The sequence below is a fragment of the Bufo gargarizans genome, chromosome 3 (genome assembly GCF_014858855.1).
Source record: "Bufo gargarizans isolate SCDJY-AF-19 chromosome 3, ASM1485885v1, whole genome shotgun sequence".
Classification (NCBI taxonomy): Eukaryota; Metazoa; Chordata; class Amphibia; order Anura; family Bufonidae; genus Bufo; species Bufo gargarizans.
Genome location: NC_058082.1, coordinates 308,754,707 through 308,777,403, shown reverse-complemented (window position 1 = coordinate 308,777,403; position 22,697 = coordinate 308,754,707). Strand labels below are relative to the sequence as shown.

Here is a 22,697-nt window from a genome sequence, read left to right as displayed (position 1 = left end):
AGAAGGAGACATTGTAAGGGAGGGGGCAGGCCTTTGGTAAGGCCTCATACACACGACCGTTGTTGTGGTCCGCATTTTTTGCGGCTCGGGTGCGGACCCATTCACTTAAATGAGGCCGCAAAAGATGCGGACAGCACTCCGTGTTGTCTGCATCCGTTGCTCCGTTCCGTGGCACCGCAAAAAAATAATATAGCATGTCCTATTCTTGTCCGTTTTGCGGACAAGAATAGGCATTTCTACAATGGGCCGCCCTTTCCGTTCCGCAAATTGCGGAAGGCACACAGGCGGCTTCCGTTTTTTGCGTCGTCGTGCGCATGAGTCCTTACTCAGAACTGCTGTAGATTTCAGTCCAGACACGTGCACTGCCAGAGGATGCATCTAATTTATGACAAGTCCTGCGGCTCGTCTTAACCTAGGGAGGCGCTCTGTTTGAACGCGCGGACACAGTCATGTAGTCAATATTCCAAGGATGCGTGGCGTTCAGCTTGTCATAATCAGTCGTAGTTGATTCATGTGATGTTGGGTGGGGTCAGGTCCTAACAGAAAAGTGTCAGAATAGAGCGAGCAAAGGTGAGACAATATTGGCAGTGGGATAACTGGTTTCCCGAGCTCTCTGCTGAGGAGTGGCTGAGAAGAGTTCGAGCCTGTGGCTGTGTTTGTGTGTCTCTCTGGTAAGTGTCTTGTATATTTTCATTTTTGTAAAATAGATCTTTACCTTATAGATATCTGATTTAGTGGAAGAGTGGTAATGATGATTTTACCCTGGTTGATATCCTTTATCGGTCCATTGTGGAATTTTCTGTCTCCAGTGTCACGTGTATAGTCAGTATTCAGGTTTCCTGCTTGTCTCCGCATGTTGATTGCAAAGTAAAAAAGTAGAAGTTGGGAGAAAATCATGTAAGGCTACTTTCACACTCGTGTTTTGGGCGGATCTGTCATGGATCTGTTACAATAATACAACCGCATGCATCTGTGATGAACGGATCCGATTGTATTATCTGTAACACAGCCAAGACGGATCCGTCATGAACTCCACTGAAAGTCAATAGGAGACGGATCCGTTTTCTATTGTGTCAGAGAAAACGGATCTGTCCCCATTGACTTGTATTGTGCGCCAGGACGGATCCGTTTGGCTCAGTTTCGTCAGACGCTGCAGGCAGTGTTTTGGTGGTAGTCTCCAAAGCGGAATGGAGACGGAACGGAGGCAAACTGATGCATTCTGAGCGGATCCTTTTCCATTCAGAATGCATTAGGGCAAAACTGATCTGTTTTGGACCGCTTGTGAGAGCCCTGAACGGATCTCAGAAACGGGAAGCCAAAACGCCAGTGTGAAAGTAGCCTAAGAACGTTTGCCTTTATGTGTAAATGAAATCTAAAATGAAAGCGCTATCAAATACATCTATATACCTTGTTAATTCACAGAGGCTTTGGTTCAGAGATATTCATCTAAATCCTTAAATTGTTTTCGTGCTGAGCTGTAAAATGCAGATGAGAGGCAGAAGCTCCAAGCTGCTGCAGACATTTTGTAGTGACCGTTTAGGATGGGTTCCCAATTTCTGACATATTTGACATTTCTTTATTAAAAGAAAGGTTGGTATTACGTTCTATGGGCTCAAACTGGTGCTGATGTCTCCTCAAATATTTTTTTATTTTTAAAGGGCCAACAAAATAGCTGGTTACTTATCTCTGAAGTTAAGAGTATACAGAATGTCAAACAGTCTCTCTTCTTGGGGAAAACCTTGCTGGGTGACATTTAGGGCCATTGTGCTCTGCATTTTACGGAATACAACGTCCTGCCCTCTGTAGATCTTTTTTTTCCTTGTCTGCAAAAAAAAAAAAAGGGGGCAAAAATAGGACATATGGATGCGGACAGCCCATGATGTCAACCAATCTTTTGTGGACCCAATGAAGTGAATCCACCAAAAAATGCGGATCGGATGCAGACATAAACCACAGTTGTGTGCATGAGCCCTAGCTAAAGACTAGCATGTGATATACCAGTCCTAGTAAAAAAGTCAGCTGAAGGGCTCCTGCACATGACCGTGGTTTTTGACCGCATCTGATCTGCATTTTTTTTTGTGGGTCAGACCCATTCACTTCAATTGGGAAAAAAAATAAAACGTGAGCATTAGGGCTCGTTCACACGACCGTTTTTTGCGTTCCGTATATGGGCCGTTTTTGGCGTTCTGTATACGGAACCATTCATTTCAATGGTTCCGAAAAAAAATGGAATGTACTCCATATGCATTCCATTTCCGTATTTCTGTTCCATTCAAAGACAGAACATGTCCTATTATTGCCCGCAAATCACGTTCTGTGGCTCCATTCAAGTCAATGGGTCCGCAAAAAAAAAAAATGGAACACATACGGAATGTACTCGGTATGTCTTCCATATCAGTTCCGTTTTTGCGGAACCATCTATTGAAAATGTTATGCTCAGCCCAATTTTTTTCTATGTAATTACTGTATATGCTATACAGAAAAACAGAACGGAAACGCTACTGAAGCAAAAAACTGAAAAACGTATCTGTTAAAAACGGCCCGCAAAACACTGAAAAAGCCATACGGTCATGTGAACGAGCCCTTACGGACAAGAATAGGACTGTTTTACAGAGGGTCGGACGTTCCGTTCTGCAGAGCGCGGAATGCACATAGCCGATATTTGAGTTTTGAGGATTCACAATTTGCGGACCACAAAAACGCAGACGGTCGTGTATATGAGCCTGAAGTAAGATGCGCCTATTAAAAGGCACACACTTCTTAATACATCTTTTGCATTAGGTGCTGCCTATTCACCGCAAACTGAAATCCACACCAGGTGTAACGGCATAGATTTCCGTTATAATAATTCCAGATTAGTGGACTGTGCGTTCAGCTGTCCGCCTGGCCGTGCGGAGGCGTTTGAATCCGTCCAGACTTACAATGTAAGTCAATGGGAACGGATCCGCTTGAAGATGACACCATATGGCTCAATCTTCAAGCGGATCCGTCCCCCATTGACTTTACATTGAAAGTCTGAACGGATCCGCTCAGGCTACTTTCGCACTTAGAAATTTTTCTAAGTTATAATGCAGACGGATCCGTACTGAACGGAGCCTCCGTCTGCATTAATATGATCGGATCCGTTCAGAACGGATCCGATCAAACGCAAGTGTGAAAGTAGCCTTATGCAGACCTTTTTGGACGGTCAGAGGGACACATTTTTTTTTTTTTTTTTTTTTTTTTTTAGTTCATTGTGTGAAAGATCTACTTTTCCTGCATATTTATACACTTCAATAGATTTATTTTACACAATAGAGCAAACGTTATCTGAATATAGAAATTTCTGAAATCCTAATTGCATCAAATAATAGAATAATATACAAGGCGGGCTCCAGGGCTGCCATCAGAAATTGTGGGGCCCCTTACACAGCTCAAGGCCTGGGCCCCCTCTCCCACCCCGCCCCTTTAGAATCTGTCCTGACTCCGCCTCCCGGCCCCCCTCCACCCCCAAGGACCCACCCCCAATTTCCTAATTTTTTTTTTTACAACTACAGGTAACGAGTGACATCATAGCACAGTGGACGTACCTCCCGGTGGCCACTGCTGTTTTAAAGTGGCAGCGGCCGCCGGACCCAGAGGTATGACCGGGTGCTGCATGAAAGTGTATGATGTTAGTGTGTGTGAGTGTGACTGATCGATTGACTGCACTGAGTACAAATTGCAATCAGTCAGTCAGGTCAGTAGCGACTCTAGGAACAGTATATAGGGGGGGCACATAAGATACCACAGTCAAAAAGGTGGGGGGCACTAATAATTTTCACCACTTAATTATACTACTGAAAAAAACTAAATAAGTATATATAAATAAGATATCAAAATACGAAAGTATTGCAGTATGCCAAGATGCCACATTATAGCACCACTACATTTACATTTATTTATTCTCAAAAAGCATCATACATAACTAAAAAAAGTTTTTTTACTGTCCCTTTAAGCAAAAGCCAGAATATAATAAAAGACAAAAACAGACATTAAACTGCATTTATAATAAAGCAATTTACTTACAAAAGAAGCTATTCAGTCATCTGCTGTGCCGTCCTCTGCTTGCTTTTGTGGATTCTTTCCCCTCCTTTCTCTTTCTTCCTCAGTGCGCAGGCGCACTGTTATGGGGGGATCTGTGGGTGACACACTGTTATGGGGGGATCTGTGGATGACTGACACTGTTATGGGGGGATCTGTGGATGACTGACACTGTTATGGGGGGATCTGTGGATGACTGACACTGTTATGGGGGGATCTGTGGATGACTGACACTGTTATGGGGGGATCTGTGGATGACACTCAACCACTCTCAAACCCAACTGGTCAAACTTGTTAAATGGATCCCAAACACAATATGCACAATAATAACACCCCCCACCCCCTACAACACTCAATTAACCCCTTCATGGCCTAAACTTTTTTTTTCAAAGCAGAACACACAGCTAAATGGGGCTGGGTGGGCTGGCAAGGGAGGGGTTAATAACAATAAGTGATGGATCATGGAGGATCATCATGGCCCTGGATAATGTTGCTCGGTCTTTGCTCGGGGGTAAAATGCAAAGCTATTTTCTGGATTATCCCACAGGGCCATGATCCTCCATCACTTATTGTTATTAACCCCTCCCTTGCCAGCCCCATTTAGCTGTGCGCTCTGCAGCCAAACACACAGCTAAATGGGGATGGCAAGGGAGGGGTTAATAACAATAAGTGATGGAGGCTCATGATGGCCCTGTGGGATAATCCAGAAAACAGCTTTGCATTTTACCCCCGAGCAAAGACCAGCAAAGACAGAGCAACATTATCCAGGACCATGATGATCCTCCATGATCCATCACTTATTGTTATTAACCCCTCCCTTGCCAGCCCACCCAGCCCCTTGCCTTATGGAAACAAGTCAAGTAAAAGTATTGTAATAACCTAACCTAATGGACCTAATGAATCATTAGGGGGGTCCATCCAAGTCCAAGATCATGTGTATGATGGAGGAGGGGCGAGGGCACTAGGGCAGCTTCCACAACTTAGTTACCTTACCTCCACAAATTATTCTTTCCAGAAATTTTCCAGATTTGATTATTAATTTCCAGGGCCAGGCAGTGACGGCAGTCCGTCTCTCCCACTCCCAGCCAGAGGCCAGAACAGAAGTTCCCGCCGCTCTAATCTGAATGCCGGCGGCGTCCCGGCATGAGGCAGCAGCAGGCAGCGACAGCGTCTGACGTCACCTGCCGCTGCACAGCTACGTTCCTCTGCGCAGTGGCTCCAGAACGTTTTAAAGGGGAATGCAGCCAGAATACCGTCTGCAGGTTAGGTTGTTTGTACTAAGTTCTAACACAGCTAATTGGTATAATAATACGGCCGAATCAGCGGAGCAAGGGGGAGTCGGGCAACGGGGCAAGGAATAATCAATTTCCCCACTGCTGACAAATGGGGGGGGGGGGGGAATATTAAATTGGAACTGGCCGGGCCCCCCTGGGGTCCGGGCCCCTTACTGGGGTATCGGCTGTACCCTCCTGATGCCAGCCCTGGCGGGCTCTAATATACAGATAGGGACCAAACACTTTCTGAACCAATATTGTACATGTAATAATGCAAATCTATACCTTAGATCAAAAAGAGGGACACTTGGGAGGACTGTTTATGCCAATTTCCTGGTGTAAATAATGAATGAAATGTACTCCAGCTCTGGAGTAGATTTCAATCTAGGTGCATGGACAGACATTAAGTGCACCCTCTAGCAGCACAGGGGATATAAGACTGATTTAAAACACTGGTCTTTGAAACATGACCCCTCTTATATGCAGTAGTATTACTCGTATTGTTGCAAATAATAGTCCAGAACCATGGTGAAAGATTCTCTTTCACATACATTTGGGTGATATAGGTCCACATCATTTTGAATCCTTTAGGCCAGTGGTGCCCAACCATTTTTCGTTTGAGGGCCGCACTAGACTTGGTATGAACTTCGCGGGCCGGAACCAGGTAGCTTTGCCAGAAAGAAATGCAAACGCTGTAAGGGGGCACGTGTGAGCATTACTACTGTGAAGAGGGCACATATCGGGGCATAACTACTGTGAGGGGGGCACATATCGGGGCATTACATCTGTGAAGAGGGCACATATCTTGGCATTATTACTGTGAGGGGGCACATATCAGGGCATAACTACTGTGAGGGGGCACAAGTGAGCATTACTACTGTGAAGAGGGCACATATCTTGGCATTATTACTGTGAGGGGCATGTGAATGTATGTGAGGATCACACACTGCACTACATACATTACACACATGTATACATCACATACTGCGCTGTCACCTTCTTCTGCAGGTCTACCTTGATGTCTGGTCTTTAGGCTTCAGTCAGATCCTCCACCACCGTGTGCCCATCACCACCAGGAGCTGGCCCCTCCTCCTTTCATCTCCCGCAAGCTTCTCCTACAGCAGGGCGCTCTATCGCTCCAGTGCCCGCCTAATCTTAACAATCAGGGGCGTAGCTAGAAATGACTGGGCCCCATAGCAAAAAAAACATCCCCACACCCCTCTCTAGATCCCCCTCACTGTCATCCACAGATATTCCCCCCCACACACACCCCCCCCCACACAGAGCCGCTTCCTAGCTTATTTATTCACTGCACTTGCCTCTGTGAAGAGAAGCTCCGTAATCTCGTACAGGTGCACTGGCAGAGGCCAGGAAGACGGTGCATGTGCACTTCGATGCCTCTGCCAGTGCGCCTGTGCGAGATTACGGCGCTTCTCTTCAATTTCACAGAGGCAAGTGCAGTGAATAAATTAGCTAGGAGGCGGCGCTAGGCGGGGAGATTGCAGGCACAGGCAGCATCGCTTTGATGCCTGTGCTGTTCGCAGCGCGCCCTGCGCTGATAAAGTCCGGTCACTGCGCGGGCCGCATGACACGGCTTTGCGGGATGCATTTGGCCCGCGGGCCGTAGATTGGGCATCATTGCTTTAGGCAATTATTCTTTTCAGTAAAAAGTATTCCTTGCGGTTTTTGATTTTCACAAGGGGTGACCTATTCAATCTATGTAATGTGTTAAGATTTGTGAGCAGAGTCTCGGCAATGGATAGAAGTAACTCTCCAGTCTCAATTGGGGCTCATGCACATGACCGTGGTTTTTGTCTGCATCCTATCCACATTTTTTGTGCATCGGATGCAAACTCATTAACTTCAATGGCACCGCAAAAGATGACTTGACTGGCGATTAGAGGATCATATGTTGAAGTCCCCTAAGGGGAATAAAAATCACAGTAAAAATAAAATCATAAAAATTCAAACTGACTCCTTTTTCCAGTTGTACACATAAATAAACATATGGAAAAATAAGTAAACAATTGAAAATATCGTAACTGGCATCGCCGCATCCAAAAATATCCGAACTATTAAAATATTAAAAAAAAATCCCTGTGCGGTGAAGTTTATAATGAAAAAAATAAATAAAATGCATTCACCATGTGTTGCAAAAAACATTGAATAAAAAATTATCAAAGTTTCCAAAATGATACCAATAAAACCCACAACTAACCCCACAAAAAAAAAAATCAGCTTTTGCACGGCTCTGTGGGTGGAAATATTAAAAGTTGCGGGTTTGTTTTTTTGTTGTGATGTTTTATCTTTTTGTTTTAATTTTTGTACAATTTACGTATCTTGTATGACATTTTAATTTTTTTATATTGAGAATTGCAACAGTAGAATTGGTAAAGAAACTTGTTTTGAGCAGTCCTCCAGATATTGAGTGCCATATCTTTATTATTACAATGTTGTTTTTAACCCCTTCGCGACCGCCACTGTATATGTACAGTGGAGGTCACGTCTCTAACCATAGTGCCCCCTATGCTGTTTCAAACAGCAGTGACCAGCGGCCAATGTATGCCATCAGCGATAAGGCTGATCACATACATTTAATCCATTAAGATACTGTGGTCAAATGTGACCCTGGCATCTGAGTGGTCCGGAAATAGGGGCCGTGCGCTCCTGCTCCCGTAACGGCGCCCCCCCATGATCAAAAAGTCACACGCTTCTAAATGGGAAAAGTACAGTTCGCCCTTCAAAGAAATGAGCCCTCTGTATCTATAACTACAAAAAAAGTTATTGGGGTCAGAATATGGTGATTTAAAAATAGTTTTTCTTGCATTTTAATACAAAAAAAAAATTATGTGTGGTATCGTTGTAATCCTACTGACCTAGAGAATGAAGGTAACAGGTCAATTTTACTGCATAGTGAACGCCGTAAAAACAACTCCTCCTTCCCATTGATGTGAGTAGGACGGAGCAGCTGTAATTCCACTGCTCGCTGTTGCGATGTCGACGATGAGCAGGTAAACAGTGAAGAGAATGCAGCACTTGCAGGAGCGATGCATTTTCTTCAAACAGCTGACCGACAGGAGTTGGGCCCCACTGATCTGATATTGATAACCTACCCTGAGGAAAGGTAATCAATATAGGAAACTGGTCAATCTCTTTAAGTGGTTAAATGGATGAATTACAGATACGGAAACCCCTTGTGGATCTGTCATCAATTGACTATAATATGAATTAAGGCTACTTTCACACTTGCGTTCAGAGCGGATCCGTCTGGGGTCTGCCGAGACGGATCAGTTCCTATAATGCAGATGATGGGATCCGTTCAGAACGGATCCGTCTGCATTATATTGTAGAAAAAATTCTAAGTATGAAAGTAGCTTCAGACGGATCCGTCCAGACTTTACATTGAAAGTCAATGGGGGACGGATCCGTTTGAAAATTGAGTCATATAGTGTCAAATTCAAACAGATCCGTCCCCATTGACTTACATTGTAAGTCTGGACGGATCCGTTTGCCTCCGCACGGCCAGGCACGGCCAGGTGTCCGCCTGCTGAGCGGAGTCCAAACGGTGCCAGACTGAGGCATTCTGAGCAGATCCGCATCCACTCAGAATGCATTAGGGCTGGACGGATGCGTTCGGGGCCGCTTGTGAGAGCCTTCAAACGGAGCTCGCAAGCGGAGCCACGAACGCTAGTGTGAAAGTAGCCTAACCTGAAAAGTTCAATTCTGTCATGCGCCTGCTATTTTTGTTAAAGAGAGTTATGCAGTTCTGCAAAAAAAAAATCTGAAAACCTAATAGAGCATCCACTATGGCTATCTTCACATGGCAAGGGAGCGGAAATATCAGTGGCAAATCAGAATAGAAATCTGCCTCGAATAACATCTCATTTTTGGCATTTTCTCCAAATGCACTCTAGATTCGCCACCTACATGTCAATGTGTTTTATTCCTTTCCCATTGACTTCAATGGGAAAAGCAGCCTAAAAAAATGCTTGCAAGGTGAACCGTGCCACTTTTGAACTGTTTTTAAAGCCTCTGCATAAAAAAACATGATTGTGGGAAGCGGTTTATTGGTGGGTTTGACACGCATAACACAGACGTTTTAGGTCCCTTCCAGACGAGCAAGTTTTCCGCGCTGTGAACGCTCTGCGCCCGCACTAATTCCGGACCCATTTATTTCAATGGGTCTGTGTACACGAGTGTTGTTGTTTTTTTTTGCGCATCACTTGCGTTGCGTGAAAATCGCAGCATGTTCTATATTCAGCGTTTTTCACGCAGCCCTGGCCCCATAGAAGTGAATGGGGCTGTGTGAAAAACGCATCGCATCCGCAAGCAAGTGTGGGTGCGATGCGTTTTTCACTGATGGTTGCTAAGAGATGTTGTTTGTAAACCTTCAGTTTTTTATCACGCGCATGAAAAACGCATCAAAGCGCATTTCACCCATGCATAAAAAAAAAACTGAACAACTGAACGCAATCGCAGACAAAACTGATTGAACTTGCTTGCGAAATGGTGCGAGTGTCACGGAATGCATCCGGACCTAATCCGTATCGTTCGTGTGCAAAAGCCTTACTTGGGATATGCTGCTTTTTTGGGGGGGGGGGGGGGGGCTCTGTGAATATAGCATAACCAATGCACAAAAACAACATTTAAACAGATGGGGATTAAAACCGACACTAATCAATGCAGACGTGAACAAGCCCTGTGCAGTGCAGATGAGTTACAAGATTTTACTCAGCGCTTTCCAGCAGCTCACTGTCGCATTTTCTAACCTACCTGTCTCTTTGATCATTTTTGAGGTCCGCTTGTTTCTGCCATGTTCTATTATTGTAGAAAGAACAGCTTGCTGCTGTGAAATCATTCACTACATATTTACTTCCTTAGGCCTCTTTCACACTACAGTTTTTTGCGTTCCGTATACGGTCCGTTTTTTGCGTTCCGTATACGGAACCATTCATTTCAATGGTTCCGCAAAAAAACGGAATGTGTTCCGTATGCATTCCGTTTCCGTATTTCCGTTTTTCCGTTCCGTTGAAAAGATAGAACATGTCCTATATTTGGCCGCAAATCACAGTCCGTGGCTCCATTCAAGTCAATGGGTCCGCAAAAAAAACGGAACACATACGGAAATGCATCCGTATGTCTTCCGTTTCCGTTCCGTTTTTTGCGGAACCATCTATTGAAAATGTTATGCCCAACCCAATTTTTTATATGAAATTACTGTATACTGTATTTACCATACGGAAAAACGGAACGGAACAACGGAACGGAAACGGAACCACAACGGAAGCAAAAAACGGAACAACGGATCCGTGAAAAACGGAACGCAAAACACTGAATTCAACATACTGTAGTGTGAAAGAGGCCTTAGTGATGCATTCCTTGTAAAAGGTCAGGGTGGTTTTATATGTCCCTCTTATAAAACTGCCTGAAGATTGCTTCCTTCATACACTATTTTTTTTTTTCAGTGTTTTTAATGCTTGTCAAAAATGTTTCATAGCATTTTTATGTTTTTGATTGATCATGTTGTATTTGTAACAAGCTACTTTTTATAGCATTTTACAAGTCAAGTAGAGAATACCATATCTAGTGCTGAGGTTAGTTTCTCACTTAACACATTGCTACGTTTTCATAAAAAATTTATCCCAGTTTTTTTGTTTTGTTGTATTTTTGTCCCAGTTTTTCCTCTTGTGACTAAAGCAGACACATTTGTGAAATAGATGAAATAATATACCCGCGCGAAGCCGGGTCTTTCTGCTTGTAAATAAGTGTTGATGTTCAGATCACTATTAATTGATAAGGAGCATGTATATATGGAGATGTATTTCAATATCACATGTATTCTCCAAATATATAATCGCAATTAGTCCATTATTAGTTAGTTCTAAAATATGCAGTTATAGTTGGTCCATAATTACCACTTGACAGTTTTTAGAACTCAAGGTAAGAGACTTTTTCTCTTTGCGGAGGTTCCTATTGCAGTGAACTTGTATGTTGCGAATTTCCTCCTATTTCTCTCCAACAGTTAGGGCTCATGCACACGAACGTATTTTCTTTCCGCTTCCGTTCCATTTTTTTGACGGACCGTATGCGGAACCATTCACTTGAATGGGTCCACAAAAACAACGTAATGTACTCCGTGTGCATTCTGTTTCCGTATTTCCGTTCCGCAAAAAAGTAGTGCATGTCCTATTATTGTTCGCAAATCACAGTCCGAGGCCCCATTCAAGTCAATGGGTCCACAAAAAATATGGAACGCGCATGGAACACATCCATATTTCGCGGATCTATACTGTAGAAATGCTATGCCCAGCCCATATTGCTCATGGGTTTGGTGATTTAATAAGTTACTGTTTCCGTTTCCGATCTGCAAAAAACGGATCGCATACGGATATGAATGGTAGAATAATGGAACGGAAGAGGACTTAAATCGGAGGAAAAAAAACCTCAGATACGGGATCCGTGAAAAACGTACCGCAAAACAACGGTCGTGTGCATGAGCTCTAAGTTTGTATCTAGCTATAGCGCACCACCTCCTCCTTCAACTCAGAGAAACCAGCAGCGGCGAGTTCGCTTCAAAATAGACACTAACCTATATATCATGTAATCACCAGACGCATTTCGGAGCACTAGCTCCTTCTTCAGTGGCTTATCTAACAAATATAGTGATACCATCCTTTTATAGTCTTCATTGTTTTGTGAAGTAATTATAAAGCTGGACTGGATTAGCCCACAATTGGGTTGTGGAAAAACCTGTGTATGGGTCAATTTCATATAAGGCTTTTGTTTATATTCTATTTTTTTTTCACTGCAATATTTTTATATCTCCTTCTTACATATATACAGCTTCCTTATTCATCTATGCATTCAAATATTATTTTGCACTAAACATGATCCCTTTTTCTTTTTTTTTTTTTTAATCCTGCGGTTTTTATGCGTTTTTATTTTTTATTTTTATTTTAATGCGTTTTATTTAGAAATATTTGCATTATAGTTTATTACAGGTATTGGTTCACATTTAGAAAACCAGGACAATCAATCCCAAAGAAGATACATTTGAAAAAAAAAAAAAGCTTATATGAACCCAATTGTTTCTTAACCGTAAAAATAAATGATTATATTACAGGTTAAGAAACATTTGGGTACATATAACTTTATTTTTATATATTTTTTTTTTTTTATTGATTTTGTCCTGGTTTTCTAAATGTGAAGCAATACCTGTAATAAACTATAATATTTCTAAATAAAATGCATTAAATCAAAACGCATAGAAACCACACAGGAACTGCAGGACTAGAATAAAACGGATAATTATGTTTAGTGCAAAATAATATTGGAATGTATAGATGAATAAGGTAGCTGTATATATGTAAGAAGGAGATATAAAAATATTGCAGTGAAAGAAATAATATAATATAAACAAAAGCCTTAGGCCTCATGCACACGAACGTATTTTTTAACGTCCCGCAAAACGTGGTTCCGTTGTACCGTGATCCGTGCCCGTTTTTTCTTCCGTGGGTCTGCCGTGATTTTTGGAGGATCCACGGACATGAAAGATGAAAAAAAAATCTAAGTCAAGTTTGCCATTGAAATGATAGGAAAAAACGGACACGGATCACGGACACGGATCACGGACACGGATGACAATCTTGTGTGCATCCGTGATTTTCACGGACCCATTGACTTGAATGGGCCCGTGAACCGTTGGCCGTGAAAAAAATAGGACAGGTTATATTTTTTTCACGGCCTCGAAACACGGGTCACGGGCGCGGTGTAAAAACGGTGCACAAGCCGAGTTTTCTACGGCCCCATTGAAAGTCAATGGAGCCGCAGAAAAAAACGGAAAACGGCACAACGGCCACGGGTGCACACAACGGTCGTGTGCATGAGGCCTTATATGAAATTGCGGGCTAATCCAGTGCAGCTTTTTAATTGCTTCACAAAACAATGAAGACTATAAAAGGATGGTATCGCTATATTTGTTAGATAAGCCACTGAAGAAGCAGCTAGTGCTCCGAAACGCGTCTGGTGATTACACAATATATATTGTGACACAGTGAAGGGTATGGTCTGTGAGGACAGGTATTTTCCTCCGAGTGTGCTGCTGGGCTGATTTGCAGCCATCTGGGGTCAGACACTGGACTGGATTTTAAGTGCCAATCCGGGTTTTGACAACACCTAGCTGCGGACCATGTGGAACCATTCACTTCAATGGGTACGCAAAAAACACCAGAAGGTACTCCGTGTGCATTCCATTTCCATTCTGCATACGTTCGTGTGCATGAGCCCTAACTGTTGGAGAGAAATAGGAGGAAATTCGCAACATACAAGATCACTGCAATAGGAACCTCTGCAAAGAGAAAATCGCCCAGCGCTTAAACAAAAGGAGGGGGGTAAGTGCACAACCCCACACACCTCAGGACTGCGAGTTCGCCCCAAGTAAGTGAACAATATTTTTAATAATGATGGCAATATGAACTCTTACCGAACGAGGTAAAATACCAGCACTTGGTTTGCTGGCAGTAATCAGCTAACTTCTCACTAAGGCCTCTTGCACACAAACTTTTTTTTTTTTTTTCCGTTTACGTTCCATTTTTTACGCTCGGTATACGGAACCATTAATTTCAATGGGTCAGCAAAAAAAGGAATGTACTCCGTATGCATTCTGTTTCCGTATTTCCATTTTTTTCGATAGAACATGTCCTATTATTGCCCGCAAATCACTTTCCGTGGCTCCATTCACGTCAATGGGGCTGTAAAAAAAACAACAAAAAAAACGGAACGGATACGGAGTGCATCCGTATGTCTTTCGTATCCGTTCAGTTTTTGCGGAACCATCTATTGAAAATGTTATACCCATCCCAATTTTATGTACTTACTGTTTATTGTATGCTTCCGTTTTTTTGCGATTTGCAAAAAACGGATCACATACTGAAACCAAACCGCAAAACAGAACGGAAATACAATGGAAACAAAAAAACTGAACAACAGATCCGGTAAAAACGGACCGCAGAATACTGAAAAAGCCATACGGTCGTGTGCAGGAGGCCTAAGAATCACAGAGAGTCTTGAACCAGTCAAGACACAAACACCTGATTACTGATGAAAGCCAGCCAGTCTCTCATTGAATATTGCAGAGTTATTACCTTGACTACTAAAAACTGTCAAGTGGTAATTATGGACTAACTATAACCGCATATTTTTGAACTAATTGCGATTTATATATTCTTTGGAGAATACGTGCGATATTGAAATATATATATATATTCTCTATATGCTCCTTACCAATTAACAGCGATCTGAACATCAACACTTATTATTTATGATATGTGGATTGGAATTGAGGATATAAACTGAATATGAATTATGGGACTGTACAATGATTTGATTTAATATACACAGGACACTGTGAATTATTGTATGTCAGTATACCATACAGGTGACGTTTAGAGCATTGTTCTGGATGACTTGTATGAATTAAGTGATTATAAGCTGTATGGTATTTTATAGAATCAATTAATTATAGTACCAATTTTTTACAGAATGAAGCAATTATTCATACAGTCATGTATTACAATCTATAGTGGAATCCTGCATCTCTAATTTTCTTGTAATTAATTTATGTTTTTTTTTGGGGGGGGGGGGGGAGTGTATATTTTTTTTTTTTATATTGTTTTTATTTGTTTTATTTCTGCATGCAGGACTCTTATTAGTACAAAAATTATATAAGAGTGCATACCTAGTTTTCATTTCTCTTTGCAACTTTCTTCTACTGGGACTGGGTGACCCAGTAAGGCGGTGAACCCCCATTATCTATCACGTCCTAGTGTGAGCCCCTGTGAAATATATTTCCAAAAGTGAGGGGTCGGTGCTGCCGAGGCCATTGTTGGTCCTGCTGGTTGCAGTTGTCAGCCATCCAGAGAAATATTCAGTCGGCGCAGGCGCACTGAGAGGAGGACGCTCGCTCGGCCGCTCCATCCTCAATGCGCCTGCGCCGATGACGTCACATCTACACCCGGCGCAGGCGCACTGAGGAAGGAGCGGCCGAGTGAGCGTCCTCCTCTCAGTGCGCCTGCACCGACTGAAGACCGGTACGCCAGATTTTGAACGCAGACAGGGCTAGCCAGAGGACGAGAGCGCTCGCTGGCCCTGTCAATCAACATGCAGAGAGGGCATCTATATGATAGGAGGATGCGGCTGCTACCAGCAAGTAGCCGCCCTACTTGCTGGTAGAGAGGTAATTTACATATTATAAGTCAGTTTTTTTTTTTAAAGAAACTGCTGAACGAAAATGAGTAAGAGCATTATATATTGATATATCGCAGTATAAGGAATTTAAGTAGCCCAAAAAAAAAAAGGACTTTAGTGGGGTGACAGAAGCCCTTTTAAGATGTGACATTGTGCACATTTTGGTTTAAAGTTTGACAAAAATATCTTTCTGGGCACCACATTTATCACCTGGCACGAACCGTTGTGAAAAATGTGTTGCTAGAGAGACAAGCTGTCTAAACATGCAATCTATGGGATTAGTAAGGCCACATTCACAAGGCAGTGATAAACAGCCTTGTGATGGCCGGTCACATGGCCTTTTTTAGAACCATTGAAGTGTACAGGTCTATTCATACAGCCATTTTTTTTATGAGCCGTGAAAAACAGCCATTAAAAAGAATAGGACATATGTTTTTAGGCGAGACAGACCCCATGGAAGTCAATAGGCCCATTTGTAATGGTTGTTTAGACAGAAGTGCACCTGATGACCACTAAAAATGGATTACTTGTGATTGGTACTTGGTTTCTAGATAATTCAAAAGGAGAGTACAAAAAAATTGCCAATGAAATTCAGCCATTTTTCTAGGCTGTTGAAAATGGTCAGACAGCTGGGAAATGGATGCAAAATGGCTAGATATTGTCAGACTGTTGGCCAATGGGTATTTCTTGCATTTTTCTGACTGTGCATCCTTGTATTGTTTCAAATGCATAATGGCTTAAGGAACAGTTAGAGCATAGATGGGCCATACATCTTGTGCCTGCTGTTCTGTACATTGGGGACCATAATTTGTGGTCCCGAATGCACAAGCACCATCCGTGCGGTTGCCATAGATAGATCCGGACTCAACTTGAATGGGTCCATGATCCGTCCGCACTGCAAAAAATAGAACATGTTCTATTTTTTTTGCACTGCATGGGCACAGACAGAAACGCCAAGGAAGCACTTTGTAGTGCTTCCGTGGGGTTCTGTGCCTCCATTCTGTTCCTTCCAGATTGTAGATCCATTCAAGTGAATAGGTCCACCTCCGTGATACGGTGTGCACGCGGCCAATGCCTGTATATTACGGACCCGGCCGTGCATGAGGTCTTATAATGGGAGTTTGTCTGAGCTACACGCTTGCATACATTTACCTGATTTTCACATAATTGTATCCACTACCATTCTTGGTATCAGAGTCGGATACATCATGTGTGCAACTTGTGCAGTTGAACAGGAGCCCGATAGGTAAGATGTCACCTTTAAAGAAACCTGATATTGCATTTAAATGTTTAAAACTGCCCACAGTACCTTTTTCATCTGGTTATAGTGATACAGAAGTAACTCTTGATTATTTTGAGTAAATCTGCAAAAAATGCATTTTATTGTTTTCGCCGTACGTAAATTAACTTGTTAAAGTCAATGAGGATGGTGCAAACATTCTGCAACTCGGGCTTTGCCAGCCGGCACCCTTCCCCTGCAGCTTGATTGTTCTCCAGGCCAGGGAACGTCATTGCCTGTTCTCGCAAGATCCGGCTCCTCTTTCACTTCCAGCACATGCCCAGTAAATAGTGATTTACAGCCCCTGGCTTCAGTGCTTAACTGCACATGCGCGGTAGGGCAGATGGGCTCTCCTCTCTACAGCTGCTGTACAGCACTGTTCACTGGGCATGCACTGGAAGGGAAAGTTAATGAATTGAAAGTAAACTTCTCCCCTTGTATTTTTTGCATCCAGTCCCATTTTTTTTGGGCTATAGGTTTGCAATCGTGTTAATAGATTCGGATTCATCTTGCTTTGGATGAATCTCACTTTTTTGAAGCTTTGACTAAATGCTGATTTCCTGATCACTGTATCTTCCTTATACTGTATTGGCTCCACTGCAGCCGGATGAACATGGCCGCCAGTAAGGCGAGACTATGCAAGACGTGCACATGCGCTCTTACTGTAAGTAGCAGTGCTTGCCGAACTGTATTGTAGAACTAATCTGAACCCAGATTCATTGATTTGAGCCGCATGTGCAGCTACGTACAGTAATGGTGCATGTATGAGACTCGCATAGTCTTGGATTACTTGCGGCCATCTTCATTCGGCCGCAGCGAGGTTAATACAGTATAGGGAAGATACGGCAATCAAGAACTTACAATGTTTACTCAAACCAGCAAAAAGATTCAGATTCATCCAAGGCAGGACAAATCCGAATCTACCAATATTGACTTGGACACTTGCTGGCTACTGTTGACCAATGTGTATGTAGGATGACTATATGGCACTTACTAATATAGCCTTTCTTGTTATTCTGTTCCGCTTGCCATATTTCATTAGATATGTCCCATGGTTGGGCAACACTTTCTATGTTGTCTACATGTAGGTCCTGTCCATAAGATGGACGCTAATGGAGGATCATGTGATAGGCTTGGTCACATGATTCTCCATCAGCGGCTATCTTATGGGCAGGACCACCATGTGGACAGCACAAAAGACTGACAACAAGGGAAAGCACATCAACAAAGTCTATATATTAGCAAGTGCTAATATAGTCATCCTACATACACATTGGTCAACAGTAACCAGAAAGCTCAAACTGTAAACCTACTTCTCGGGTAATCTAATCTCATGTATTATCTTCTGTTCTATGTTTTCCTTAAGAAATCTGTGAAGAAGAATGAAGCCACCATCCAGGAACTATGCAAATAAACATGAACCTCTTCCATCTCAGAGACCTGACAACACAGCATTCACTCAGCAGAGAATTCCAGCCTGGCAGCCTCTTCTCTCTGCCAGTATAATTTTACCATTTTTCTTCTTTATTGGATTATCCTTTATAGGAATTGGAATTGGATTAAACTACTCATCAAATAGCATAAAAGAATCTGAAGTAAGTAACGTATTTTGAAAATTAACAACTTTTATGAAAACCCTTCTACCTTAAAGTCATTCTTTTGAGCTTATGTGCTACTTAAAGGGAACCTGTCACCAGTTTTATGGTGTCCTAACTAAGGGCAACATAAATAAGTGACTGATTCGCTTAGCAAAATGCTGGGTCACTTTCTTTAATTGACCCAGTCAATTAGCAGCAGGTGGGCAGGGGAGTGGCTATAGTTCTGAATTAAATATACGCTGGACTCAATGACATCACGCTGGACTCAAATCAGCTCATTAGCATGCAGCATCTTTGTGTGTATATTATGGGGTAACCATCTGTCACACCAGTAAGTAAATACAGTGAAAGGCACTTTATAGTAGATAATGATTGTATATAATTAGTTAGAATATAATCAAATATCCACATGACAGGTTCCCTTTAAAGAACACTGCACCCTAAAAATAGTTTGCAATGCAAGTCCCTGAGATTTCCTCTTGTCTTAGTTATCTAGGTCTTCTCCTGGTGCAAATGCTTAGACAACTGCTAAAGGTAACCATTTAGTAGTGTTCATGAATCTTGTAATATATTATATATAAAAAATATATATATATATATATATAATAATAATCAAAAAGATGGCATGGCAGCACTCCTCACTTCAAGTGATGCAAATGATTCAGGTGCCAGCGTTTTCCCCTGGGTCCTGGGGTCCAAACACAATCTAAATAAATGTAACGCAGCACTCCTTTGATGAAAAGTGAAAAAATACAAAATGTATTCAACACATGTTGATACAGGCCTGTATCAACATGTGTTTAATACATTTTGTATTTTTTCACTTTTTATCTAAGGAGTGCTGCGTTACATTTATTTGGAGAGAAAAATAAATTATATATATATATATATATATATATATATATATATATATATATATATATATATATATATATATATATATCTCTATCTATCTATCTACACATGGGTGAATAAAATAGCCCTTTTTTCACGGATATCTGTGTGCTGCCTTGGATTTCTTCTTGCATATACTCAGCTGGATCAAAGTCCGTGGTCCGTTTCAAGGAATTGCACCGCCTGGGATTTGTGTGCTGCTTATCTATTATTTTTTTATACTAAAAATAAAATAATATAATATAATTTTATTTTTAGTATAAAAAAAAAAAAAAAAAGCAGCACACAAATCCCAGGCGGTGCAATTCCTTGAAACGGACCACGGACTTTGATCCAGCTGAGTATATGCAAGAAGAAATCCAAGGCAGCACACAGATATCCGTGAAAAAAGATTTCTTCATACATATATATTAGTACAGACCAAAAGTTTGGACACACCTTCTCATTCAAAGAGTTTTCTTTATTTTCATGAAAATTGTATGACATATTTTCAGTTGTTTCACACTTGTTTGTTATGTATATAATTCCACATGTGTTAATTCATAGTTTTGATGCCTTCAGTGTGAATCTACAATTTTCATAGTCATGAAAATAAAGAAAACTCTTTGAATGAGAAGGTGTGTCCAAACTTTTGGTCAGACTTTTTGCCAGGCCTGATCGGTGGAGCCCTGTTACCAATACTGTATATATATATTTGCAGATTTAGACACCACAACATAGTGTAGTTTCTGGAGATGCTCTAAGTTCTTCCAAATTTCCACAAATCATGATTATGCAGTAGCTAATACATACAAATAAGTTACAACTGTTGTCAAAACTGGAAAACTCCTTCCTCTTTTATTGAAAAACAAAGGAATTCAAAGGAGGCAAATCAGCCCGTCGCCGTTGGTTAGACTGCTGAGTCAGCCAAGTATCAGTAGATATCACAGGGGTAAGCTGTCTCATCACAAGGTGCACTTTCAAAAGAGTGGGTCATCTCGTAAATACATGGTTGTCCACTATGGGAGATAGGTGTGTCCTCTATGATATCCACTTATAGCAGGTCAAATTGATAGGTGTTTTCCAGATGATACAATCCTTTCAGCTATGATTTTAGGGGTGTCTGCTTTTACATAAGCTGCCAAAGTGGCACAGAGGGTAAAACATGACTACTACTGGTATTTTAGGAAATATTGTGGAATTCAAAAGAACCATTTCTAGCTAGAAATTAGAGCAGATCTTGGTATCCTTCATAAATGTTTGGGAATGTCAAAGAATATACATGTGTGAAAATTATTACTTGGGGCAACATTTGTTCTCGATAATTGCATTGTTTAAACCTAGCACTAATCACCTTTTTCTTGGGTGATCGGATCATTTATACAGGTCATAAAAATGCAAAGGTCCCCGGACTCCCCAGGCCTTCCATAAGTCACAGGCTATAATTCTCTGAAATACTCCTAGTCCCAGTAGCGCAGATCCCCTCCCTCTCTCCTCTACCTTCCGGTGGGCATGGTCCGCCATCTGCACTGCAAAAACAAAAAATAGAACGGGGTTCAACAAGCTTCGCAACTCCAGCTGCTGTGAAACTACAACTCCCAGCATGCACACTTGCTCATCTGTTCTTGTAACTGCCAAAAAAAAAGTGAAAGGAGTTGTAGTTTCAGAACAGCCGGAGGTTGCTGATCCCTGCCATAGAGTATTACATGAACAGATAATAAACTTTTTTCTTTCCTTTTAGCATGATTACACAGGAGCCCTTGATGGTGAAGAATGTTTTCATTGTACCAGTGCTAATGTCTCAAGTCCCTGCATCTGTAATATTACTTTCAATATAACGGAAGACTTTCAGGTAAGTTCCATACTGCTGCTAATGTACAATACAGTTCTTGTTTTACTGTCCTGTTTTGGTGTGTTTTCACCTGATGCGAGGTGCAGATGTTTGGCCTGAAAGCCCTCCTTGGTCTTGGTACAAACACTGTATGAACGTTTGATGTCCATAGTCAGCAACCCATTGTTCAATGAAGGCTAACTCTTAGATCTCTCCAGCTGTTATGTGAACACTATCCTTTTATTTTAGAGAATTAAAATGTTCATTTTTCTATACATTCTGACATGACATAAAATGTTGTTGGTGAGATCTGTGAAGTAGGGCTACCGATGATTAGTAGAATGAAAGGTCTTCTCAGCAACTTTTAGCTACTGCATGGTCTTCATCCGACAGGATGCTGGGATAAAACGGCCCTACTAGGGCCAGACTCCTTAGAAAACAGTGTTGAACTGGGGTTCCTGGGGCCCACCAGAGGAAATTACCGTATTCTCCAGGCCCAACTCCTATATCGTAAATAAAGTTTAATAAGGTTTTGAATGAAAGAAATAGACCCTAGAGGCAAGTGATCAGGGCCGGTGCCACCATTAGGCGAACTAGGCGTTCTGCTGGGGGAGCCCTGGTGGGCTTCCCTTGTCTGGGGCTGCAGCCCTGGTCGAGCGGCTCTTGAGCCGCCCCCCAGCACCGTTACAGGGGGGCCAGGAGGTGAAGGTCCTTCTTAAATATGGTAGAGCAGGCATCTACTTACTCTGATGGCAGGTGCCTGCTCTACCAGTAAATTACCGGAGGAGAGGAGGCGGGCGGCAAGGGAGGCTGTTCTAGCAGCTCCCCACTCCTCCCTCGCGCGCCCTCTCTGATGCCGGAATATGCCGTCATTCCGGCCCCGGCATAGTAAACAGAGCGCTGGAGGACTAAGGAGCTGCACCACACTGGACCCCAGGGAGGGGAGTCTTTAAGTGTTTGAGTGAGTGTCTGCCTGTGTGTGTCTCTGGCAGTGAGTGAGTGTCTGTCAGTAAGTGTGTGTGTGTGTGTGTGTGTGTATGTTTGTTTGTCAGTGAGTGTATATGTGTATGTCTGTCTGTCAGTGAGGGTCCATTCACACGTCTGCAACACTGACAGCGGCAATGTGCGTTCCGCATCTCGCGGACCGCACATTGCCGGCACTATAGAATATGCCTATTCTTGTCCGCAATTGCGGACAAAAATAGGACATGTTCTATTTTTTTCAGGAACGGAATTGCGGACCCGGAAGTGCGTGTCCGCAATTCCGTGCCCAGGCAGCACTTCGTGCTGCCCCATAGGAATTAATGGGTCCGCAATTCCGTTCCGCAAAATGCGTAACAAAATTGCGAACGTGTGAATGGACCCTGAGTGTATGTGAGTTTGTGTACGTCATTCAGTGAGTGTCTGTCTGAGTGCGTGTGTGTCTGTCAGTGAGTGACAAGAGGGGGCGGCAAAATGGATCTTTGCCTAGGGCGGCAAAAATCCTTGCACCGGCCCTGCAAGTGATTGGCTCCAAAGGAAGCCAAATGTTTATT

The 22,697-nt window shown here is 42.4% G+C and overlaps 1 protein-coding gene across 1 annotated transcript in view; it reads left to right on the top strand.

The window, feature by feature from the left end:
* The first annotated feature begins 575 nt into the window (after positions 1-575).
* The window catches only part of LOC122932561 (cell cycle control protein 50B-like), a 39,107-nt gene continuing 16,985 nt past the window's right edge, over positions 576-22,697 (top strand). Inside the window, exons 1-3 of the mRNA XM_044287046.1 lie at positions 576-671; positions 18,227-18,455; positions 21,073-21,183. Of these exons, the coding sequence (XP_044142981.1) occupies positions 18,243-18,455; positions 21,073-21,183 (324 nt within the window). The 5' untranslated portion in view covers positions 576-671; positions 18,227-18,242. The remainder of the gene's footprint in view (positions 672-18,226; positions 18,456-21,072; positions 21,184-22,697) is intronic.